General features: G+C 34.8%; 1 protein-coding gene across 3 annotated transcripts in view; it reads left to right on the top strand.

Moving 5' to 3' along the window:
• RGS6 (regulator of G protein signaling 6) overlaps positions 1–20,755 on the top strand; it is a 643,116-nt gene that overhangs the window by 489,950 nt on the left and 132,411 nt on the right. For all 3 annotated transcript variants that reach the window (XM_051977664.1, XM_051977666.1, XM_051977665.1), the window contains exons 4-6: positions 8,519–8,569; positions 18,461–18,567; positions 18,736–18,787. In XM_051977664.1, the coding sequence (XP_051833624.1) occupies positions 8,519–8,569; positions 18,461–18,567; positions 18,736–18,787 (210 nt within the window). The remainder of the gene's footprint in view (positions 1–8,518; positions 8,570–18,460; positions 18,568–18,735; positions 18,788–20,755) is intronic.

Here is a 20,755-nt window from a genome sequence, read left to right as displayed (position 1 = left end):
AATACTTCACAAAATCTTTAAGACAATGTAGGTACTAAATAAATTTTGATTTTACTTGGCTTCATTCTGTCCTCTTCAACAAGCATGTGTTAAGAGTCTACTATATATCTAAAAGAAATGACAAGTTCTATATAATAGATTTGCCATTTCATGTGCAATTGTCTTTTTTCTTATACTATACTATGGAAATTAAAAATAAAATATATAAATGTAAAAAATATCAGTTCACTATTTTAAAAAAGAGGCACAGCATTAGGCAATATAATATAAAGGGGAAAGAAAGGAAAAAAAAGGCACCTCCCATAGGGAATTTAAATTCTAATGGGAGAAACGAGTAAATGATAAGTAAACGCAATGTGGAATTTTTTAATGAGGAAAGCATTTGCAACTGAGGTAATTGAGTAAGGCCTCTTTTAGGAAATGGTTGGGCCTTGAAAGTTTTAGAAGGTGAAAATTTCTAGAAGTGAGAGTAAGGAAAAAGGACCCTGCATGTAAGTTGTACAAGATAAGCGATAGAAAATCATATCCCAGAAAATAATAAATAGGCCAGTTTGGCTGGCATATAGAGTTATTTGAGGGGAAGTAATGAATAATCAATTTGGAAAGATAGATTGGAGCCAAATTGTGAAGTGATGATGGAGAGTCAAACTCTGAAACTTTTTGAGCAAGGGAATAGCATGATTGAACCTGTAATTTAAGATGTATGGAAGGATCTCTTGGATTTTATTTAAGGATCAAAGGAAGACTAAAGTGATGATGAAAAGGAGAGAAGGTCTTAATTGTTCATTCCTTCCTTGAAAAGCACAAATTATTCCTCTTATCCACTGGGTACATTTCCAATAAACAACAAGCCCACTAATGTAGGCTAGAAGGAAAAGTCGACTTCAGGCCAAGATGACGGAGAGGACAAACACATCTACTTAAGCTCTGTGTTTTCTCTCAGAATAATTTATTTCATGACAAGCCTCGGAATTAGTGCTTGACTGAAAAAAAAAAAACACAAATAATTACCAAGAGAAGATCTCCTCGAAATTTGCCAGAAAAGGTCTGGTTTTGCTTGTGGGTGGGGATGGTTTTAGATCAGGCACAAACTGAAGGTAGTCAGTGGCAGCACAGCAAACAGAGTAAGGCAGGCAGCTCACAGCTGAGCAGACCAGACGGGGATGTGGTATTATCTCAACCATTTCTGCAAGGAGAGTGTTAACACAGTGTTGGCTACTTTGCCCTGACAGCAAGCCAGTAGACAAGCAGAGAAGCTAAAAACACAGGGGGTGAAAACTATAACCCCAAAAAGCTAGGGTCTCTTGGGACCTGGCCACACCCACCCAGAGTGTCTCAATATGTCTTAGAGTCTCAGAGTCTCAGAGCACAGACACAGCACAGCCATTGCTGTCCTGCTAGTGCTTTGCTGCTGCCCCCTGCAGTCTGTAGAGGAAGCTCAATAATACCATCCAAGCCCTCCCCCCCCCCAAAAAAAACAGACCATTTGTTTTTCTTGTTAGTTTGTTTTCTTTGACTGTTCTTTGACAAAATGAGCAAAAAATTAAAGCACACTCCAACTATTGATAGCTTCTATATGGATAGAGAGCAGACTTTAAACCCTGAGGAGACTAAAAACAGACTGTCTCCAGACCCCCAAAGCAGGATATGATCTGCTCCTCAAAGCACAAGACTCTCATAGAATAAATTTAAAAGACTCTCACAAGAGAACTAGAAGAAAAATGGGAAAAGAAAAGGGAACCTTGGGAAGAGAATCTGGATAAGTCATCCCACTCATTTAAAGATAGAGTGGATAAAGAAATCAAATCCTTGAAAAACAGAATTAGAGTTGGAAAAAGAAAATAGCTCTTTAAAAAATAAAATTGGCGGAATAGGAGAAAATTCCATAGAACAAAACAATTCACTTCAAAACTCAATTGGACAATTAGAAAAAGATATAAAAAAGCGAGTGAAGAAAATAACTCATTAAAAATCAGAATCGAACAATTGGAATTGAATGACTTGAAGAGACACCAAGAATCAGTCAAGCAAAACCAAAAAATGAAACAATGGGAAAAAATGTCAAATACCTTCTTGGGAAAACAACAGACCTGGAAAATAGATCTAGGAGAGATAATCTGAGAATTATTGGACTTCCTGAAAAATATGATGGAAAAAAAAAAGATCCTAAATACTATTTTCCAGGAAATTATCCAAGAGAACTGCCCAGATGTTATAGAAACAGAGGGTAAAATAGACATTGAAAGAATTCATCTATCACCTACTGAAAGGGACCCTAAAATCAAAACTCCAAGAAATATAGTGGCCAAATGCCAGAACTCTCAGACAAAGGAAAAAATACTGCAAGCAGCTAGAAAAACCCATTTCAAATATAGAGGAGCCACAATAAGGATTACCCAGGATCTAGCAGTGTCCACATTAAAAGATCAAAGGGCTTGGAATATGATATTCCGAAAGGCTAAGGAACTCAGTATGCAACCAAAAATAACTTACCCAGCCAGAATGAGCATCTTTTCCAGGGAATAAGTGAATTTCATTTATTTTTGATGAAAAAAAAATGGATCTAAACAAAAAGTTTGATCTACAAATATAGAACTTAAGAGAAACCTAAAAAGGTAAAAAAAAAAATCTTGGGAACTATATTTCTGCTATAAAGATATATAAAGAACACATGTATACTTCATTCTAGAAACTAGAGGTGGAAAGGAAATTGCACCTGGAAAAGAATAAAGTGGGGGTACTACATCTCACAAAGAGGCAAAGTAAATCTATTATATCTGAGAGAAAGAATGAAGAGGGATGAACATAGTGTGTATCTTACTGCCATCAGAATTGGCTTAAAGAGAAAAATATTAGACATATTCAATTTATGGTAAAACTTCTCCAACTTCACTGAAAAGTGGGAGGGGAAAAGTGAAAAGGGAAGGGAATATAAAAATTGTAAGGAAAAGGGGTAAGATAGGGGGAGGAACTCTAAAGTGGGGGTTGTATACTAAAAAGGGAAGTCTGTGAGAAGCAAGTGATGCTCACAAGTTTAATACTGGGGAAGGGAGTAAGGGGGGAAGAAAAGGAGAAAAGCATGAGCAGGGGTTAACTAGATGGCAAGTAATACAGAATTGGTAATTTTGACCATAAATGTGAATGGGGTAAATTCCCCCATAAAGAGGAAGCAGTTAGCAGATTGGATTAAAAGCCAGAATCCTACAATATGTTGTTTACAGGAAACACACTTGAAGGAGGACGATATAGACAGAGTATAAGTAAAAGGTTGGAGCAGAACCTACTATGCTTCAGGTGAAGTCAAAAAAGCAGTGATAGCCATCCTGATCTCAGATCAAGCAAAAATAAAAATTTATCTAATTAAAAGAGATAAGGAAGGGCACTATATCTTGCTAAAGGGTAGCAAAGATAATGAAGCAGTATCAATATTAAACATATATGCACCAAGTGGTATAGCATTTAAATTCTTAAAAGAGAAATTAAGAGAGCTGCAAGAAGAAATAGATAGCAAAACTATAATAGTGGGAGATCTCAACCTTGCACTGCGCAGAATTGGATAAATCAAACCACAAAATAAATAAGAAAGAAGTCAAAGAGGTAAATAGAATACTAGAAATGTTAGATATGATAGATGATTGGAGAAAACTAAATGGAGACAGAAAGGAGTACACTTTCTTCTCAGCAGTTCATGGAACTTATACAAAAACTGACCCTATATTATGACACAAAAAACCTCAAACTCAAATGCAGTAAGGCAGAAATAGTAAATGCACTGAAAATTACATTCAATAAAAAAGCCAGGAGAAAATAGACCAAAAAATAATTGGAAACTAAATAAACTCATATTAAAAAATGATTGGGTGAAACAGCAAATCATAGACATAATTAATAACTTCACCCAAGAAAATGACAATAATGAGACATCATACCAAAATGTGTGGAATGCAGCCAATGTAGTAATAAGGGGAAATTTTATATTTCTAGAGGCCTACTTGCATAAAATAGAGAAAGATAAGGTCAATGAATTGGGCTTGCAACTAAAAATGCTAGAAAAGGAACAAATTAACCCCTCTCCCCCAAATTAACCCACTAAACATGAAGTTCTAAAAATAAAAGGAGAGATGAATAAAATTGAAAGTAAAAAAACTATTGAATTAATTAATAAAACTAAGACTTGGTTCTATGAAAAAACCAACAAAATAGATAAACCCTTAATAAATTTGATTTAAAAAAAGGAAAGATGAAAATTAAATTGTTAGTCTTAAAAATGAAAAGGGAGAACTCGTCACTAATCAAGAGGAAATTAGAGCAATAACTAGGAATTACTTTGCCCAGCTTTATGCCAATAAATTCGATAACTTAAATGAAATGGAAGGATATCTTCAAAAATGTAGCTTGCCCAGATGAACAGAGAAAGAAGTAAATTGGTTAAATAGTCCCACCTTAGAAAAAGAAATAAAACAAGCTATTACTCATCTCCCTAAGAAAAAATCTCCAGGACCAGATGGACTTACATATGAATTCTACCAAACATTTAAAGAACAATTAGCTCCAATGCTATATAAATTATTTGAAAAAATAGGGATTGAAGGAATCCTACCAAATTCCTTTTATGACACAGACATGGTACTAATATCTAAACCAGGTAGGTTGAAAACAGAGAAAGAAAATTATAGACCAATCTCCCTAATGAATATTGATGCTAAAATATTAAATAAAATATTAGCAAAAAGATTACAGAAAATCATTCCCAGGATAATACACTATGACCAAGTAGGATTTATACTAGGAATGCAGGGCTGGTTCAACATTAGGAAAACTATTAGCATAATTGACTATATCAATAATCAAATTAGCAAAAAACATGATCATCTCAATAGATGCAAAAAAGCATTTGATAAAATCCAACATCCATTCCTAATAATAACACTTGAGAGTATGGAAATAAATGGACTTTTCCTTAAAATAGTCAGGAGCATATTTTAAAACCATCAGTAAGCATCATATGTAATGGGGATAAACTGGAACCATTCCCAGTAAGATCAGGAGTGAAACAAGGTTGCCCACTATCACCATTATTATTCAATATTGTATTAGAAACACTAGCCTCAGCAATAAGAGGTGAGAAAGAGATTAAAGGAATTAGAATAGGTAATGAGGAAACCAAATTATCACTCTTTGCAGATGATATGATGGTATACTTAGAGAACCCCAGAGATTCTACTAAAAAAGCTATTAGAAATAATTCAGAACTTTAGCAAAGTTGCAGGATACAAAATAAATCCACATAAATCCTCAGCCTTTTTATACATCACCAACAAAATCCAACAGCAAGAGATACAAAGAGAAATTCCATTCAAAATAACTGTTGACAACATAAAATATTTGGGAATCTCTCTACCAAAGGAAAGTCAGGAATTATATGAGCAAAATTATACAAAACACTTTCCACACAAATAAAGTCAAATTTAAATAATTGGGAAAATATTAAATGCTCTTGGATAGGCTGGGTGAATATAATAAAGATGATAATACTCCCTAAACTAATCTATTTATTTAGTGCTATACCAGTCAGATTCCCAAGAAACTATTTTAATGACATAGAAAATATAACAACAAAATTCATATGGAAGAACAAAAGGTTGAGAATTTCAAGGAATTAATGAAAAAAAAAATCAAATGAAGGTGGCCTAGCTGTACTTGATCTAAAATTATACTATAAAGCAGCAGTCACCAAAACCATTTGGTATTGGCTAAGAAATAGATTAGTTGATCAGTAGAATAGGTTAGGTTCACAAGACAAAATAGTCAATAAATATAGCAATTTAGTGTTCGACAAACCCAAAGAGCTCAACTTTGGGGATAAGAATTCATTGTTTGACAAAAACTGCTGGGAAAACTGGAAATTAGTGTGGCAGAAATTAGGCATGGACCCATACTTAACACCATAGACAAAGATAAGATCAAAATGGGTCCATGATTTAGGCATAAAGAAGGAGATTATAAATAAATTATAGAAACATAGGATAGTTTACTTCTCAGACTTGTGAAGGAGGAAGGAATTTGTGACCAAAGATGAACTAGAGATTATTATTGATCACAAAATAGAAAATTTTGATTACATCAAATTAAAAAGCCTTTGTACAAACAAAACTAATGCAAACAAGATTAGAAGGGAAGCAACAAACTGGGAAAACATTTTTACAGTAAAAGGTTCTGATAAAGGCCTCATTTTCAAAATATATAGAGAATTGACTCTAATTAATAAGAAATCAAGCCATTTTCCAATTGATAAATGGTCAAAGGATATAAACAGACAATTTTTAGATGATGAAATTGAAACTATTTCCACTCATATGAAAGAGTGTTCCAAATCACTATTGATCAGAGAAATGCAAATTAAGACAACTCTGAGATACCACTACACACCTGTCAGATTGACTAATATGACAGGAAAAAATAATAATGAATGTTGGAGGGGATATGGGAAAACTGGGACATTGATGCATTGTTGGTGGACTTGTGAATAAATCCAACCATTCTGGAGAGCAATCTGGAATTATGCCCAAAAAGTTATCCATCTGTGCATACCCTTTGATCCAGCAATGTTACTACTGGGTTTACATCCCCAAGAGATCTTAAAGAAGGGAAAAGTACCTGTATGTCCCAAAATGTTTGTGGCAGCCCTTTTTGTCATGATTAGAAACTGGAAAATGAATGGATGCCCATCAATTGGAGAATAGTTGGGTAAAATTGTGGTATATGAATGATATGGAATATTATTGTTCTGTAAGAAATGACCAGCAGGATGAACACAGAGAGACTTGGAAAGACTTACATGAACTGATGCTAAGTAAAATGAGCAGAACCAAGAGATCATTATACACTTCAGTAACAATGTTGTGTCTTATGGAAGTGGATATTTTCAACAAAGAGAAGATCTAATTCAGTTCCAATTGAGCAATGATGGACAGAATCAACTACCCCAGAGAAGGAACATTGATTAATGAATGTAAATTGTTTGCATTTTTGTTTTCCTTCTCAGGTTATTTTTACCTTCTGAATCCAATTCTTCCTGTGCAACAAGAGAACTGTTAGGTTTTGCACACATATATTGTATCTAGGATATATTATAACATATTTAACATGTATAATAAGACTGCCTGTCATCTAGGGGAGGGGGTAGAGGGAGGGAAAGGAAAAGTCAGAACAGAAGTGAGTGCAAGGGATAATGTTGTAAAAAATTACCCATGCATATGTACTGTCAATAAAAAATTATTTAAAAAAATAAAAAATAATTAAAATGATATAGAATGGAAATAAAAAAGAAAGTCAATTGCCTGCAAAAGTTACCTCTTGCAGATTAGATTCAGCCTACTCATTTCATCTCTATCTACCAAAATCATTCTTTTAAAAGTCCATTCTGTGTTTTCTGTGAAGGCTTTCAGGTGGACAAGGAGAAAGGAACCACGATTTAATGGGGAAATGAAACATTTTCCTAGACATGATAATACATTTGATACTTTTTTTTCAGCTGTGGGCTGATTCTCTGGAATGTGCCTGATGAGTTGGCATCATGGAACTTTGCCCTGTATAACTAATTAATAGAATGCAGTATTTTTAGGTTCAAATACCACCTTGGATCTTAATAAGTTGTGTGATCCTGGGAAAGTCACTTTTCAAAAGTTATTTTTTTCATCTGCATAATATAATAATATCACTTAATTTACAAGATTATACATATATAATATATGCAATAATATATATGAATACAAATACATACTATCTACAATATTATATTTTTACATTATAATTTCAACATATCATATATCACCCACCTTATAAGATATAGACAATATATATAACATTATAATTGTATACAATATTATAGTATTATATTGTTACATTGTATTTTCAACATATTATAATATCACCTACCTTACAAGTCTGTCTTGAGGCATAGCTGAGATAATGTATGTAAATTGCATGAAGTACTTTATGTGTCATCTCAAATTTGAGTACTCCCCAAAAGTCACATAGGTTTTATCTAAGACAGAAGTTCTTAACTTCCTTTGTAAGTCTGGTGGAGATAATGGATTCCTTCTCAGAATGATGTTTTTAAATGCTTAAAATAAAATGTACAGAATTACAAAGGAAACTAGAAATGTTGAGATATAATTAGCACACTATATTTCAAATGCTAATTTCATTTTAAAAATTAAAATTAATGGACCTCAGGTTAAGAACTCTTGATCTAGGGGGTATACTATATGGTAGATAGTCACTGAACACCAGAACGGAACAGTATCTAGAGAACAACTGGATTAAAAGCAAAAGAAGAGAAAAAAAAGCTTTTTCTTGACCATGAGAAATAATAACTCTCCAACAGAACACTTGACTATAAGACCTCCATTTGAATCTTTCATAGAGAATATATCTTCATTATCAAGAACTCTAAAAACTTCCCAAATGTTAAAATATCCTAAAGTCTTGAGATGGGAATGTTTTGTCGTTACAGGTACCGACATTGTGCAGTGGATTATGAAGAACCTTGCTATTGAGGACCCAGGTATTTAATCTCTATGGAGTTGGCTATATGGTCCCTTGTATTGATAGATTACCCATAACCAGGTTGCCAAAATGGAATGAAATCTTTTTCTCAAAGCTGGGTGTGTAAATAAGTGTTCTGATCACTAAAAATAACTTTTTTGGAGAAAACAGTTTCTTCCCTCTCCCCCCCCCCCAATCAAATATCTGTCTAGAAAGTTAGATCACCTTTAGGGGAAATGAGAAACTGTACTATATGCTGAGTACCTTAGAGTGAGTGTTAAGAATAAGAGATCCTAATGAAGTAAGAAGAATTTTTTGTAACTGAAATAATTAAAGAAAAGCATTGTCATTGAACATTATTTCAGAGCAAATCATTAAAGCCTAATTCACAATTAAGATATTTAATTATTTGCTAAGATGCCTTACATTTTTTGCTTCCATAGGAAGCCAATAAATGAAATGAGAAGAGGTTTTATCTTTGATTTTAGTTGTGCATATATTTTTAAAGTTAAAATTTGTTTTTATTTTTTTCTTCAATTTCATGTTAAATCAGTTTTTATAATTTAAAAAAAAGTGTTGAGTTCCAAATTCTAGTCCTCCTTCCCTTGTGCATATCTTTTAAATCCATTTTTCCCCTCTCTCCACTAGCCCCTATGTCCCAAAAGACCCAGCCTCCCCCAAACTTTTGTTAAACCAATCTTGTCTTAAGCTTTTTCAAAATCTTATTCTAATGTCTTTTCATCATGATGGACTCTAAATTATGATAAAGTTCTAAAAGGGAATTCTTTCTGACTATGTGAAGATGCAGTATTCTAATCAGTTGATTAATTTTGAGCACAGCTCTCTAGAAGCCTTACAAAGCCTATTCAATGTCCCAAGGCAAGGGACCTACACAGTTCTACTGTCAGGTCTGAAAAGCTCTAAAGGTGGAGGGAAGCAGCCCCTATTTCCTCTTAAAAAACAAAACAAAACAAAACAAAACAAAAAAGCTTCCCCTCCAATTGTCTATTTGAGAGCTTCAGACAAATACTCTCATCCATCCACCGGGGAGGTAGCTTCTCATAATTCATATTCAGTGCTTTACAAATTGTGGCAGAACTTACCATGTTACATTTTGAGTGTGGTCTGTGTCCAATTTCTGTTGGACCAGCCTAGCTAAGCATGGAGAACTTCATCATTAGTCGGTCAGCAACTGGGATGATAGATCTGATTTCACCTCCTCACAAACATGATCTCCTTGGTAAGAAAAAAGGTATGACATCCAAGAGCCATATTTGTATTATAAATTCATTTGAAAAGCTTTTGAGCAGTGGATATTGAAACATTATAAGCAGTGTTATCTCACTTTTAAAAAGCAAAGAATAATGAATAGAGTAACAAACTTACAAAAAGCTTGGGAAGATACATATTTTAAGCCAGGCCATCCTAAGGACATTTAAAGATAATATGGGAATATAATAGACAAAATTGGAAAAGATCTGTCAAGATTGCTACAACAATTTTTCTTCATCAATGACAATGGAATCACCATGTTTTAGTCTCTAACATAATAGTCCTCAATATATTACATAAAGATGCAGAAATTTCACTAAATAAAGTTAAAATACTTCATATAAATCAAAGAGAAATTCATGCTGAAAGTGACACAGTTCAAAGATGTTGAGGAATCATTTCATAAGCCTAGAGGACAATATAAAAGATGCAAAAAAAAAATCTTGAACATTATAAAATATTCCAATTGTCTTAGTGAAGTTTTTCAATTTAAAACTTTTAAAGCACCATTAAATGTTAAAATCGATCTAAGATGTTTGGGACATTCTATATAACTTTTAAAAAGTGATTCAAAAAATAACTTCTGATTTTTTCATCTCTAAAAGGTATGTAAGACTACAAACTACATAACTATCAAAAGTATCCTTGAAGAAGATATGCAAATGGAATAGACAGGATTTGGCAAATAATATTCTACAATAAATAATGTTTAGAATGTTTACTATTCTCACTGAAGATGTTCGGCATAGATTCCTAATAGAAGAGGAATTACCTGAAGTTGGTGAGGTCCTCCTGATGCTTCTATTTGTAAATGAAATTGTACAAATCACTTTAAGGCCTTGATTATTGTAAGCCTTTTAAATTAGATTTATAGTCATTAAAAAAATTGGTCTCATTAGAATTGTTATTTATAGCAGAAAAAACAAATGGATAAATAAAGCTTTTTATCTAGAATATGATATATACAATTGAATTGATGAACAATATATAGAGCTCATCAGCATATATGGAAGAGTCATTTTAGATTCATACTGATTTAGATTATCATTTGATTAAGAAAAGGAATTTGCTAGAATGCATTTGGGAAATTGTGCAGTATTTTTGATGACTTCAAGTTTATCCTTGAAACAGAGTATTAATTTTTTATATCAGCAATGATATGGTGATGTTATAGGACTGCATGGAATGACACAGTTTCCAAAGAATTAAAATCATAGACTATCATAAAGACTAGGGAAGAAGGATTAGTGGATTGTGAGTAGGGCATAGCATCTTATTAATAAAAAATGCATAGGAGAGATATTGTTTAAAAATGCTCTAAAAGAAATGTGGTGGGGGAGGAATGTGTGACTGATTAAGGAGGTAGGCTGGACATATATCAAGAGAAAGTCTTATTTAGCAGAAAACTCAAGTACTTCATTGGCACCTACATGGGGTCAAGATCTCCAAAGAAAGGCCCCTAGCATGTTCAGTATATCCTCTGTGTAGAATACATTGAAGGGTGTAGTCAAGATTTTCACAGATTAGAAAGGCATGAGAGGATTTTTATCTGCACCACTGGAAATAGTGCCCCATTGATGAGATCATAGACCTATGAGACCATCAGAGTAGTGCATTTCTAAAATATAGTTCACATTTCCTTGCTTTCTTAAACAGAGTGTACTGAATATGGTTTAGCCATTTATTTTTGCCTTAGGGTCATTATGATGCACACCAAACACTATAATACAATAATATCTTTGAAGTGTGAAGGGCTGTTTGCCCCTGAATTAAATGGTCCCTGAGTGCTGGGGGGGTTTTATTTCAGATTTTTATACCTTTTCCCTAAATGTCCAATTTTATGGTATAATTTTGTAGAGTTATCCTTATGACTGTCTCTAAAAGTATCCCCATTCTAATCTGATGCATTCAATGTGCTATGGCCGAGAAAACCTGATGCTTCAGTACCACAGATAAATAGACAGCCACGTGTCTTAAAACTGTGTACAAAGTAAACTTATATTGCCAATATAAATCAGGCCTCTGAATGAGAACTTGACCTATTAAAAAGTCCATTCACTAAAGAGTGGAGACATCTTATTGTTTTCTGTCTGACTTTTATTATTAACATTTTGCTTTTTGCTCCCAAGCAGCATATTATACTAATATATTTGTATATTTTCTTATTTTGGGGTTTCCCAGCATCCCTACACAAATCATAATTATAAGTAAAATCAGCCTTCTTCATAGCCCTCTTATAGAAGATTGGAAAATTCTATTCAATTGTCCCATATGTGTACCACAGGGTACTAAGATTGTGTTTCTGAAGCTCTATAAGACTTACCTTTGTAGAAGGGAGAAGGAATTATACAGATATAAGGGTTTCTATATCGTGGTAGCTAGATGATAAAGGGGATATAATATTGGGCCAGGAATCAGAAAAATCTGAGTTCAAATCAGGTCTTGACACTTATGGTATATCTGTGACTGATTTAACTACTACCTGATAATAGCCCCTACCTCTCAAAATTATTTGTGAGGATTGTGAGATAATGTTTTAAAATGTTTAGCGCATAGTTCCTGATACTTAATAAGTGTCCTTCCTTCTCTCCATTGATGGAATGCTGATGATTAGAGAGTTGTCTAATTACAGAGATGTCTTTAGTCATTTCATCAGTAAGAATTTATTATCTATTATGCACTAAAAGGGATATGGACAATGAGGATACAAAGAAAAACAGACTTTGCCCTCCAAAAACTTACACTTTTAGAAAAAAAAGGTGACATGTGACTAGGTGGCTACAAGTTAGATTAAAAATAGTAGAGAGGTTATCTTAACAGGAAAACCACTGGTGGCTAAGGGGAGCAGGAGAAGTTACCTTCTTCCTGAAGGTGGGATTTGAAGTCAATCTTGAAGGAAGCCAGGAAAACTAAGGACAGAAATAAGGAGGGAAAGTGTTCCAGGATGGGAAACAGCAGTGAAAAAGAGTTGGAAGATGGAGTTTGGGCAGGGATCTGTTGGTAAATGTTTAATAATCAAGTCTCAGGGGAGAAAAGTATTCCTGAAATACTTTAATGTAATTTTTAACATTTTCCATCACTTTTTAAAGTCTAAACCATCAACAGAATAATAACTTTAACGATAGTCCCGATTTTTAGAATTTGCCATTTTCCAAAACGTAAATGCTCACAATGAAAATTTAATAATCAGCTCTCGGGAGCTAGTTAGAGCCAGTACATCATGAGTGCAGTGAGACTAGAAAGTGTGATAAGAAGGGGCCAGCCTGTAAACAGTTTTAAAAGTTAAGTAGAGGATTTTTTTAATAGATCCTGGAGATAATAGGAAGCCACTGGAATTTATTGTATGGGTCATGATGTGATCCTATATTTTAGGAAAATCTGGAGGATGGACGGAAATAGGAAGAGACCAGATTTCTTGTTGTTCAATCACTTCAGTTATATTTGACTCTTCATGAATTCATTTGGTATCTTCTTGGCAAAGATATCAGAGTGGTTTACCATTTCCTTCTCCAGTTCATTTTTACAGATGAGGAAAGTGAAGTAAACCAGGCTAAGTGACTTGGTCAGAGTCACACAACTAGTAAGTGTCTGTGACTGGATTTCAACTAATTTGAACTAAAGATGAGTCTTCCTGGGCTTCAAGCTCAGTGCACTTTGGCGCCCCAAAGCTGCCCCAGAAACTTGAGGCAGGAAGGTTATTTGCCTATGGTAACAAAGTTAGTGCTGTCTTGTGGAAGCATGTGAACCTTAATCTTATGAATTAAAACTAGATCTCAATCTACTATACCATTTTGCTTCTTCTGGCATCTACATTGGTAGATTCTGAGCACAATAATTTCTTTTACTCAGCAAGCCTGTGATCTCTAAACTGAGAACTACATCACACACTAAGAAGATACACAATTAGGTTGCATTGGGTCTGAGTTACAGATGACTACTTTTTTTAAAAAAATCACACTTGTTTTATGAGCTTTTAAAAAAAAATACACCCAGGGCAGCTAAATGGTACACTGGTTAGAGCACTGGCCCTGGAGTCAGGAAGACCTGAGTTCAAATCCATCCTCAGACATTTAATACTTCCTAGCTGTATGACGCTAAGAAAGTTACAACCCTAATTGTCTCACTAAAAATAATAATAATGACAATAATGAATTCTTAGGAAAATATGAAATTCTCAACCCACAGAAAAGAACCCACATCTGCCAAAAAAAAATGTGTAGCAGTCCTTTTGTAATGACAGGAAAATGGAAATTGAGTGGATGCCCATCAATTGGGGAGTGACTGAATAAGTTATGATATATGGATATATTATGGAATATTATTGTCTTATAAGAAGTTATCAGCAGCATGATTTCAGAAAGATTTGAAGAGATTTACATGAACTGATGTTAAGTGAATTGAAGAGAGCCAAGAGAACATTGTATACAGCGAAAAGAAGATTATGTGATGAACAATTCTGATGGATATGGCTCTTTTCAACAATAAGGTGTTTCAGGCCAATTCTGATAGACTTATAATAGAGAGAGACATCTGCATCCAGAAAAAGGACTGTGGGAACTGAATGTGGCATTTTCACCTTTTATATTGTTGTTTGCTTGCTTTTTGTTTTTTTTTCCCTCATTTTTTCCTTTCTGACCTGATTTTTTTTATGCAACATGATAAATATGGAAATATATAGAGAAGAATTGTACATGTTTCATTTGTATCAGATTGCTTGCAGAGTTGGGGGGAAGGGAAGCAAGAGAGGAAGAGAGAAAAACTTTGAAATTCAAAATCTTACATAAATGAAAGTTGAACATTATTTTCACATGTAATTGGAAAAAAAAATAAAATACTATTGAAGAAAAAAATTTCTCAAACTATAACCTGATAAATAAGCAAACTCCTTAATAATTTTGGGATTTGGGGAACAAGAAGGCTCATCCTCATTATGAGGAAAATTAAGAGGACAATAGGTAATAAAAAACATTCTGTCTTTAATATTTGGTCAGAGTTTTCTTAAAAGAGATTAAGTCAAGGGCAACTAGGTGGTGCATGGATAGAGCACCAGCCTGAAGTCAGGAGGACCTGAGTTCAAATCTAACCTCATTCACTCAACACTGCCTAGCTGTGTGATTCTGGGCAAGTCACTTAACCATAATTGTCTCAGCAAAAAAGTGTGTGTGTGTGTGTGTGTGTGTGTGTGTGTGTGTGTGTGTGTATGAGAGAGAGAGAGAGAGACTGAGATTAAGCTATTGACTAAGGCTGATTTTAAAATGATAAATAGATAAGTATTAAGTAGTAAAGAGAGTTCAGAAAAACTTCATTAATATGGATGCTATAAAATAGAATCTGTGATCAAATTCATATGTTCCATCATGTGGTTCTTACTGGAAAGTTTGATTATGCATATATATGATATATATGTATAATATGTAATTATGTATATGTATGCATATATACACATATAAATGTATATAAATATAGGTGGACAAATATATGATAAACATAAATGTAATATAATAAAACAATTAATAAATTATGTGAATGTGATATAGAAATTTAAATATGTATAAACATATAACACAAATATATGTTCATTGTATATATATGAATGCATATATAAATATATGTAACATCAGACTGAGAACTAAAAAGAGTTAACAGTTAGAGTTTTGTCACTCATTAATTCATTGTGTGAACTTAACTTAGTCCCTTCACCTCTTCAGTTTCCTCACCTATAAAATCGAAGGATTGCATTAGGTAATTTCTTGATCTCTACAATCCTTTCTAACTTATTCTTTTATCACTGGGCTATGATTCTGTCATCCTAAGTGGAAACAAGTAGTTTTTGAAACTGAGAACTCAAAAAATTAAGGATTCCTTGAACATTTTTTTTATTTCTAGGTCTAGCATTTAATTTTTGAATCTTAAGAGACTGGTATGCTACTTTAATACACAACATAGGCTTATTGAGAATTATTTTTTCATTAGTTTTCTTCATTTTACCTTTCAATCTAACTTTACACATAATAAAAATTGCTTTAAAATTGCCCTTTTGGATCCTCATAACAGTTCTGGGAGATAGGCAAGGTCATTATTATTATTATTATCCTTTCTTTGCACATGTGAAAACCGAAACTAACTAAAGTTAAGTCCAATTTTGAGGAGTAAGTGGAGGACATTTATTTCATACACACAACAGATTCACAACACACACTGACAGAACAACTTAGAATTACTATTATGACAACTTAAAATTACTATTATAATCTCTTACTGACTGATACTTTCACTTCATCAGAAAACAGAAAGGTTTGCAAAACCACAAGCCAGGCATTTTACTTTTCACTTGAGTTCTGCATTGTCCAAACAATAACCAACTCATATATTCTGATAAAATAAACCAGGCTTGGGGCAATCCTCTTACAGATTATCTCCTCCAAGATGACTAGAGTGATTTCTGGAGATTCCTCTTCTTTCTACTAGTTGACCCAATGGAATTTAGGATTTCTGTATTTCTTGAACTTACAAGGTAATCTGCAAATATAGATATGTCCTCCTCAAGAATAGTGTTCAATCACCTACTCAGAAAAAGAAACAAAAGATAGGAAGGGCAGCCTGGGGCCTCCGTTTGTCAAGTCCTTATTTCTACTTTAGGAGTGCCAGAGGTTGGGGCAGCTAAGTATCACAGTGGATAGAGCACCAGCCCTGATGTCAGGAGAACCTGAGTTCAAATCTGACCTCAGACATTTAACATTTCCTAGCAGTGTGACCCTAGGCAAGTCACTTAACCCCAATTGCCTCAGGGGAAAAAAAGGAGTGCCAATGGTATAAGGAAAGATAGCCCATACCTACAAACTTCTCACGGGGTCTCTCTGTCTGCAGAGAGAATTACATGCTACACAGGAAAATCAGAGCAAAGTGCCTGAAGCAGTAAATTCTCTCCTTTTAAAAGTTCTATTGAGTCATCTGCTCCTCTTGTCAGGAACTAATGAGGGGATTGCTCAAAGCACCTTTGTTCTTCAATGCTGAGTCACCATACAACTAACTGTAGTAGCCTGGGGATCGACCATCTTTAATATGCCCTAATGCTGAGTTACTATGCACTATTTTTTTTGGCCTCAGGACTTAGATTAAAGCAAAGATGGGTCTGGGGATGAGAAATTGAGACTCAGGAAGCTGATACAAATAATAGCTTCATAATTATATGGTACAGCAAGCAGATAAAAAGATATACACATTATTCAGCAATATAGTCAAGCAATATAGTTTGTTTCCATGGATATAAGAGATTCACTCAGTGGGAAGGGGAGAAAGCCATGTAGCGGAAAGTGCATGCATAAAGTTGGGGTTCAAGTAGCAGAATTATATACTCCCAAAAGGGGCTTGGTGGAGAACAGGTAATTGGTGCTAGAAATGAGAGGGAGTATTCTTAATGAGACACAGATATGGTAGAGAAATTATCAGATGTCTTATTATTACAAGCTTGGTAAAGCTTAGATAGGAGAAGTTTCTTTATCTTAACCAGAAATTGGGAGAAGAGTTGAGTTCACTAAGTGAGACATCAGAAGAATAGCTCATAGGCAAGAAATTTTAGTTAGTAAAAAGCTGTGAGCTTTAAGTGGTTGTCACAGGATTAACATAGATTTGAAAAGTGGAAATGTACACTTTGTCTTTGCTCATATGCTTTATGAGCATTAGGACTCCTTGTGATGGTAAGATTCCAATATAAAATCCCTATAACATCAAGCAGTATAAAAATTACAATAATCATACCATGCTTCTGGAGCCCCTAGAAGTTCTAGAGGAAATCTGTATGCACACATTATGACATCATCCCGATAGGTCAATTCAGCTTTTTCTATATAAGTAATTGGCCTAATAAAGTCCTACAGCAGGCATAAAAGCCCAGGTTTTCTGGTTCACAATTCAATAATGTTTCAACTAACTGGTCCTTTCTATTTTAAAGTAGCAAAGGTGAATGTCTGAAAGTATCCCATTAGATAAAACTTTTTGCTATCACAATAGCCTCTCTATATACTTTCTTTCTTCTAACCTCTGAAGTAGGAATTTCTATTTTATATCCATAGGATAGAGGTGATTTCAATTTCATTTCTACTGCTGTTGTGGGAGAGCTATAGGAGGGTATGCAGCATAAGACACAAAGCAACCCTGGTATCACTATTGAAAATGGTACCCTTACCCTTCCTGAAGGGAGCCAACAAAGAAGCTATTGTGCTATCTTCTTGGATTATTCTGGGATCTTATTTTGTAAATGTTGGTACCTGGTTTCATAATAGTTACATGAGAAGTCTGTAATACAAAAAGTAGAGTTTAAAAAGAAATTTGGAGATATCATTTAGGAGGCAAGAGGATGGTAAGAGAACTGGGGAAAGCAGCTGATCTGTAGCCCTGGGAAACCAAACTTTAGAGATCAAAGAAGTAACTGCAAATGGGAAGCTTTTCTTTGCCATCAAGATCCTTCTCCCTAATGCTTTCCCTCTCCATATAACCTCCACCACTTTTGAAGTTAGAAACATAGTTATCAAGTTGTTATAGCATCCCGCTATGGTTAGTTTAAACAGTTTAAATTTGAGTGGCAAGTGCTGAGTCTAATAGCTTTCTAATTATTTCTCTCTTGTCCCCTGATCTACAGTTGAAGCAATACACTTGGGAAGCCTTGTAGCTGCCCAGGGTTACATCTTTCCCATATCAGACCATGTCCTTACCCTGAAGGATGATGGCACCTTTTATCGATTCCAGGTAAGTCAGCTCTCCCTTTACCCCAAATACCTTTTTGTCACTTTCCCTCTCATTTGATCAGCATGGGACAACCTTAGAAAGGGGAAGGTGGAACAGAGTTCAGTACCCTGGGAGGAAAGGGAATAGTACCAGGAGGCTCCTGTTTCCTCACCCTCTATTGTTTTGCAGGCTCCATACTTCTGGCCCTCCAACTGCTGGGAACCTGAAAACACTGACTACGGTGAGAACTGAAGCAACCTCCAGTTCCTACAGGTTACTGCTGGGAGCTCACAAGACAAATGCTTAGTGTCTGAGCAACTGTAAAGTAATTTGTCTGTGTCCTGGGAGGTTCCCATGTTTGGCTCTTTTTCATTTACTTGACATTTAATAAGCCTTCAACTCTTGGGAACTCTTCATAATGGAGGAAGGTGCACAGCACACAGAAAACGAAGAAGTCCCGGGAGAGGAGTAGGAGAGAAGTTCTTATAAGGGCTATTCAATACAATGGATTCTAGAGACTTCTGTGCCTCCCAGTGATGCCATGTAGATAAGGCGAGACCATGATAATAATGACCAACTTCCACATTCAACCTCACAGGCTTATTAAAAATCATAACAAGAATCTATGGAGGAGCTTAAGGAGAGGTAGGAATAGAATTCACCCTGACTCAGGAGAATAAGTTATTAGATTTGGCACAATTAGATCATATCTGGCCAAGAAGATCCTTCAAGGCTCATCTGATTTCATATTCTTAATGGAAGAGAATGGATATACACTAGCTGAGGCAGCAGTGACACCTGACACTTTATTACCACTACCTTTAGTAATAAAGGACTTTAATGCTACAGAGAAATATGAGATCATCAATCTGGTTACCCTTCCCACAATTCAGGGAATGAATCCACTCCCTAAGGGGTTCTTAACATGAGGTCCTTGGACCCTTTTAGAGATCTGTGGCTGAATTTTGGAAGTCCTATGAATTTTGTAAAAATTATTTTGATAATTGCATTTTAATATGATTGGTTTCCTTTGTAATCCTTTGTATTTTATTTTATTCATTTTAAAACATTATCCTCAAAAGGAGTCCATAGACTTCCACTTATTATAGTACCCCCATCCTTACTTTACATGTTATGGACTATCCAAGGAATCCATGGCACAAAAAGGGGGGGGGGAGGGGACAAGAAGAGAAAGGAATCAACATTTATTAAACACCTAACTGTGGTCCAGGCACTTTGCTAAATGCTTTACAGCTATTACCCCGATTTAATTCTCACAATAACCCTGTGAGGTAGATGCTAATATTATCTCCATTTTACATTTGAGGAGACTGAGGCAGACAGAAGTTGCATGAGTTTGCCCAGAGTCACAGTACAGTAATGGTCTGAAATGAAATTTAAATTCAAGTGTTCCTGATTCCTAGCTCTATGTTCTATTCATTGTGTCCTATAGTTGCCTTAACAAAAGAGGAGGAGAGGGAGGGAGACAGACACAGAGACACACAGTGAGAGACAAACAGAGAGAGACAGAGATAGGGAAGGGAGGAGGGAAAGAAGAGGGGAAGGAAGGAAGGGAAGGAGGAAGGGAGGATGGAAGGGAGGATGGAAGGAAGGATGGAAGGGAGGAAGGAAGGAAGGAAGGAAGGAAGGAAGGAAGGAAGAAAGGAAGGAAGGAAGGAAGGAAGGAAGGAAGGAAGGAAGGAAGGAAGGAAGGAAGGAAACAAGGCCTCCTGCTTTGTAATAAATGGCAGTTGTGGCTTGAAAAAAAAAAAGTCATCAGCGGTAGTTAAATTTCTGTTGATAAGCCTCTTCAAACTTAATCAAACTTGCCCTCTAAGGTTAAACACAGAACTCATCAGTAGACCTACGTTCAAAGCCTTTCTTTTCAGCTTGGTAGAACCTATCAAAACATGAAGTAGGGCTTGAGCAGGTGCTTCCATCACAGTCCCAGCTAATTCCTTTTCTAAGGGCAATCAAATCTTTTTTTTTTCCTTTCAAAACAGTTAAGAAAATTATTGTCTGTTAGAGGAAGAGAATTCCAGCTTCAGGGGAAATGATGTGGGTTTGCAGCTGAATTAATATTTGGCAGATACTGACTGATACATCTAACTGGTTGACCAATGAGCAATAAATCTATTACCCAACCTTATAACTTTTGCAGTAGATAAATTTGAAGGAAGAGGAAATTATTAAATGGTAGCAGTAGAAG

This window comes from Antechinus flavipes, chromosome 2 (genome assembly GCF_016432865.1).
Source record: "Antechinus flavipes isolate AdamAnt ecotype Samford, QLD, Australia chromosome 2, AdamAnt_v2, whole genome shotgun sequence".
Taxonomy (NCBI): Eukaryota; Metazoa; Chordata; class Mammalia; order Dasyuromorphia; family Dasyuridae; genus Antechinus; species Antechinus flavipes.
Note: the sequence above shows the minus strand (reverse complement) of the source record. Positions and strands in the feature narration are given on the sequence as shown.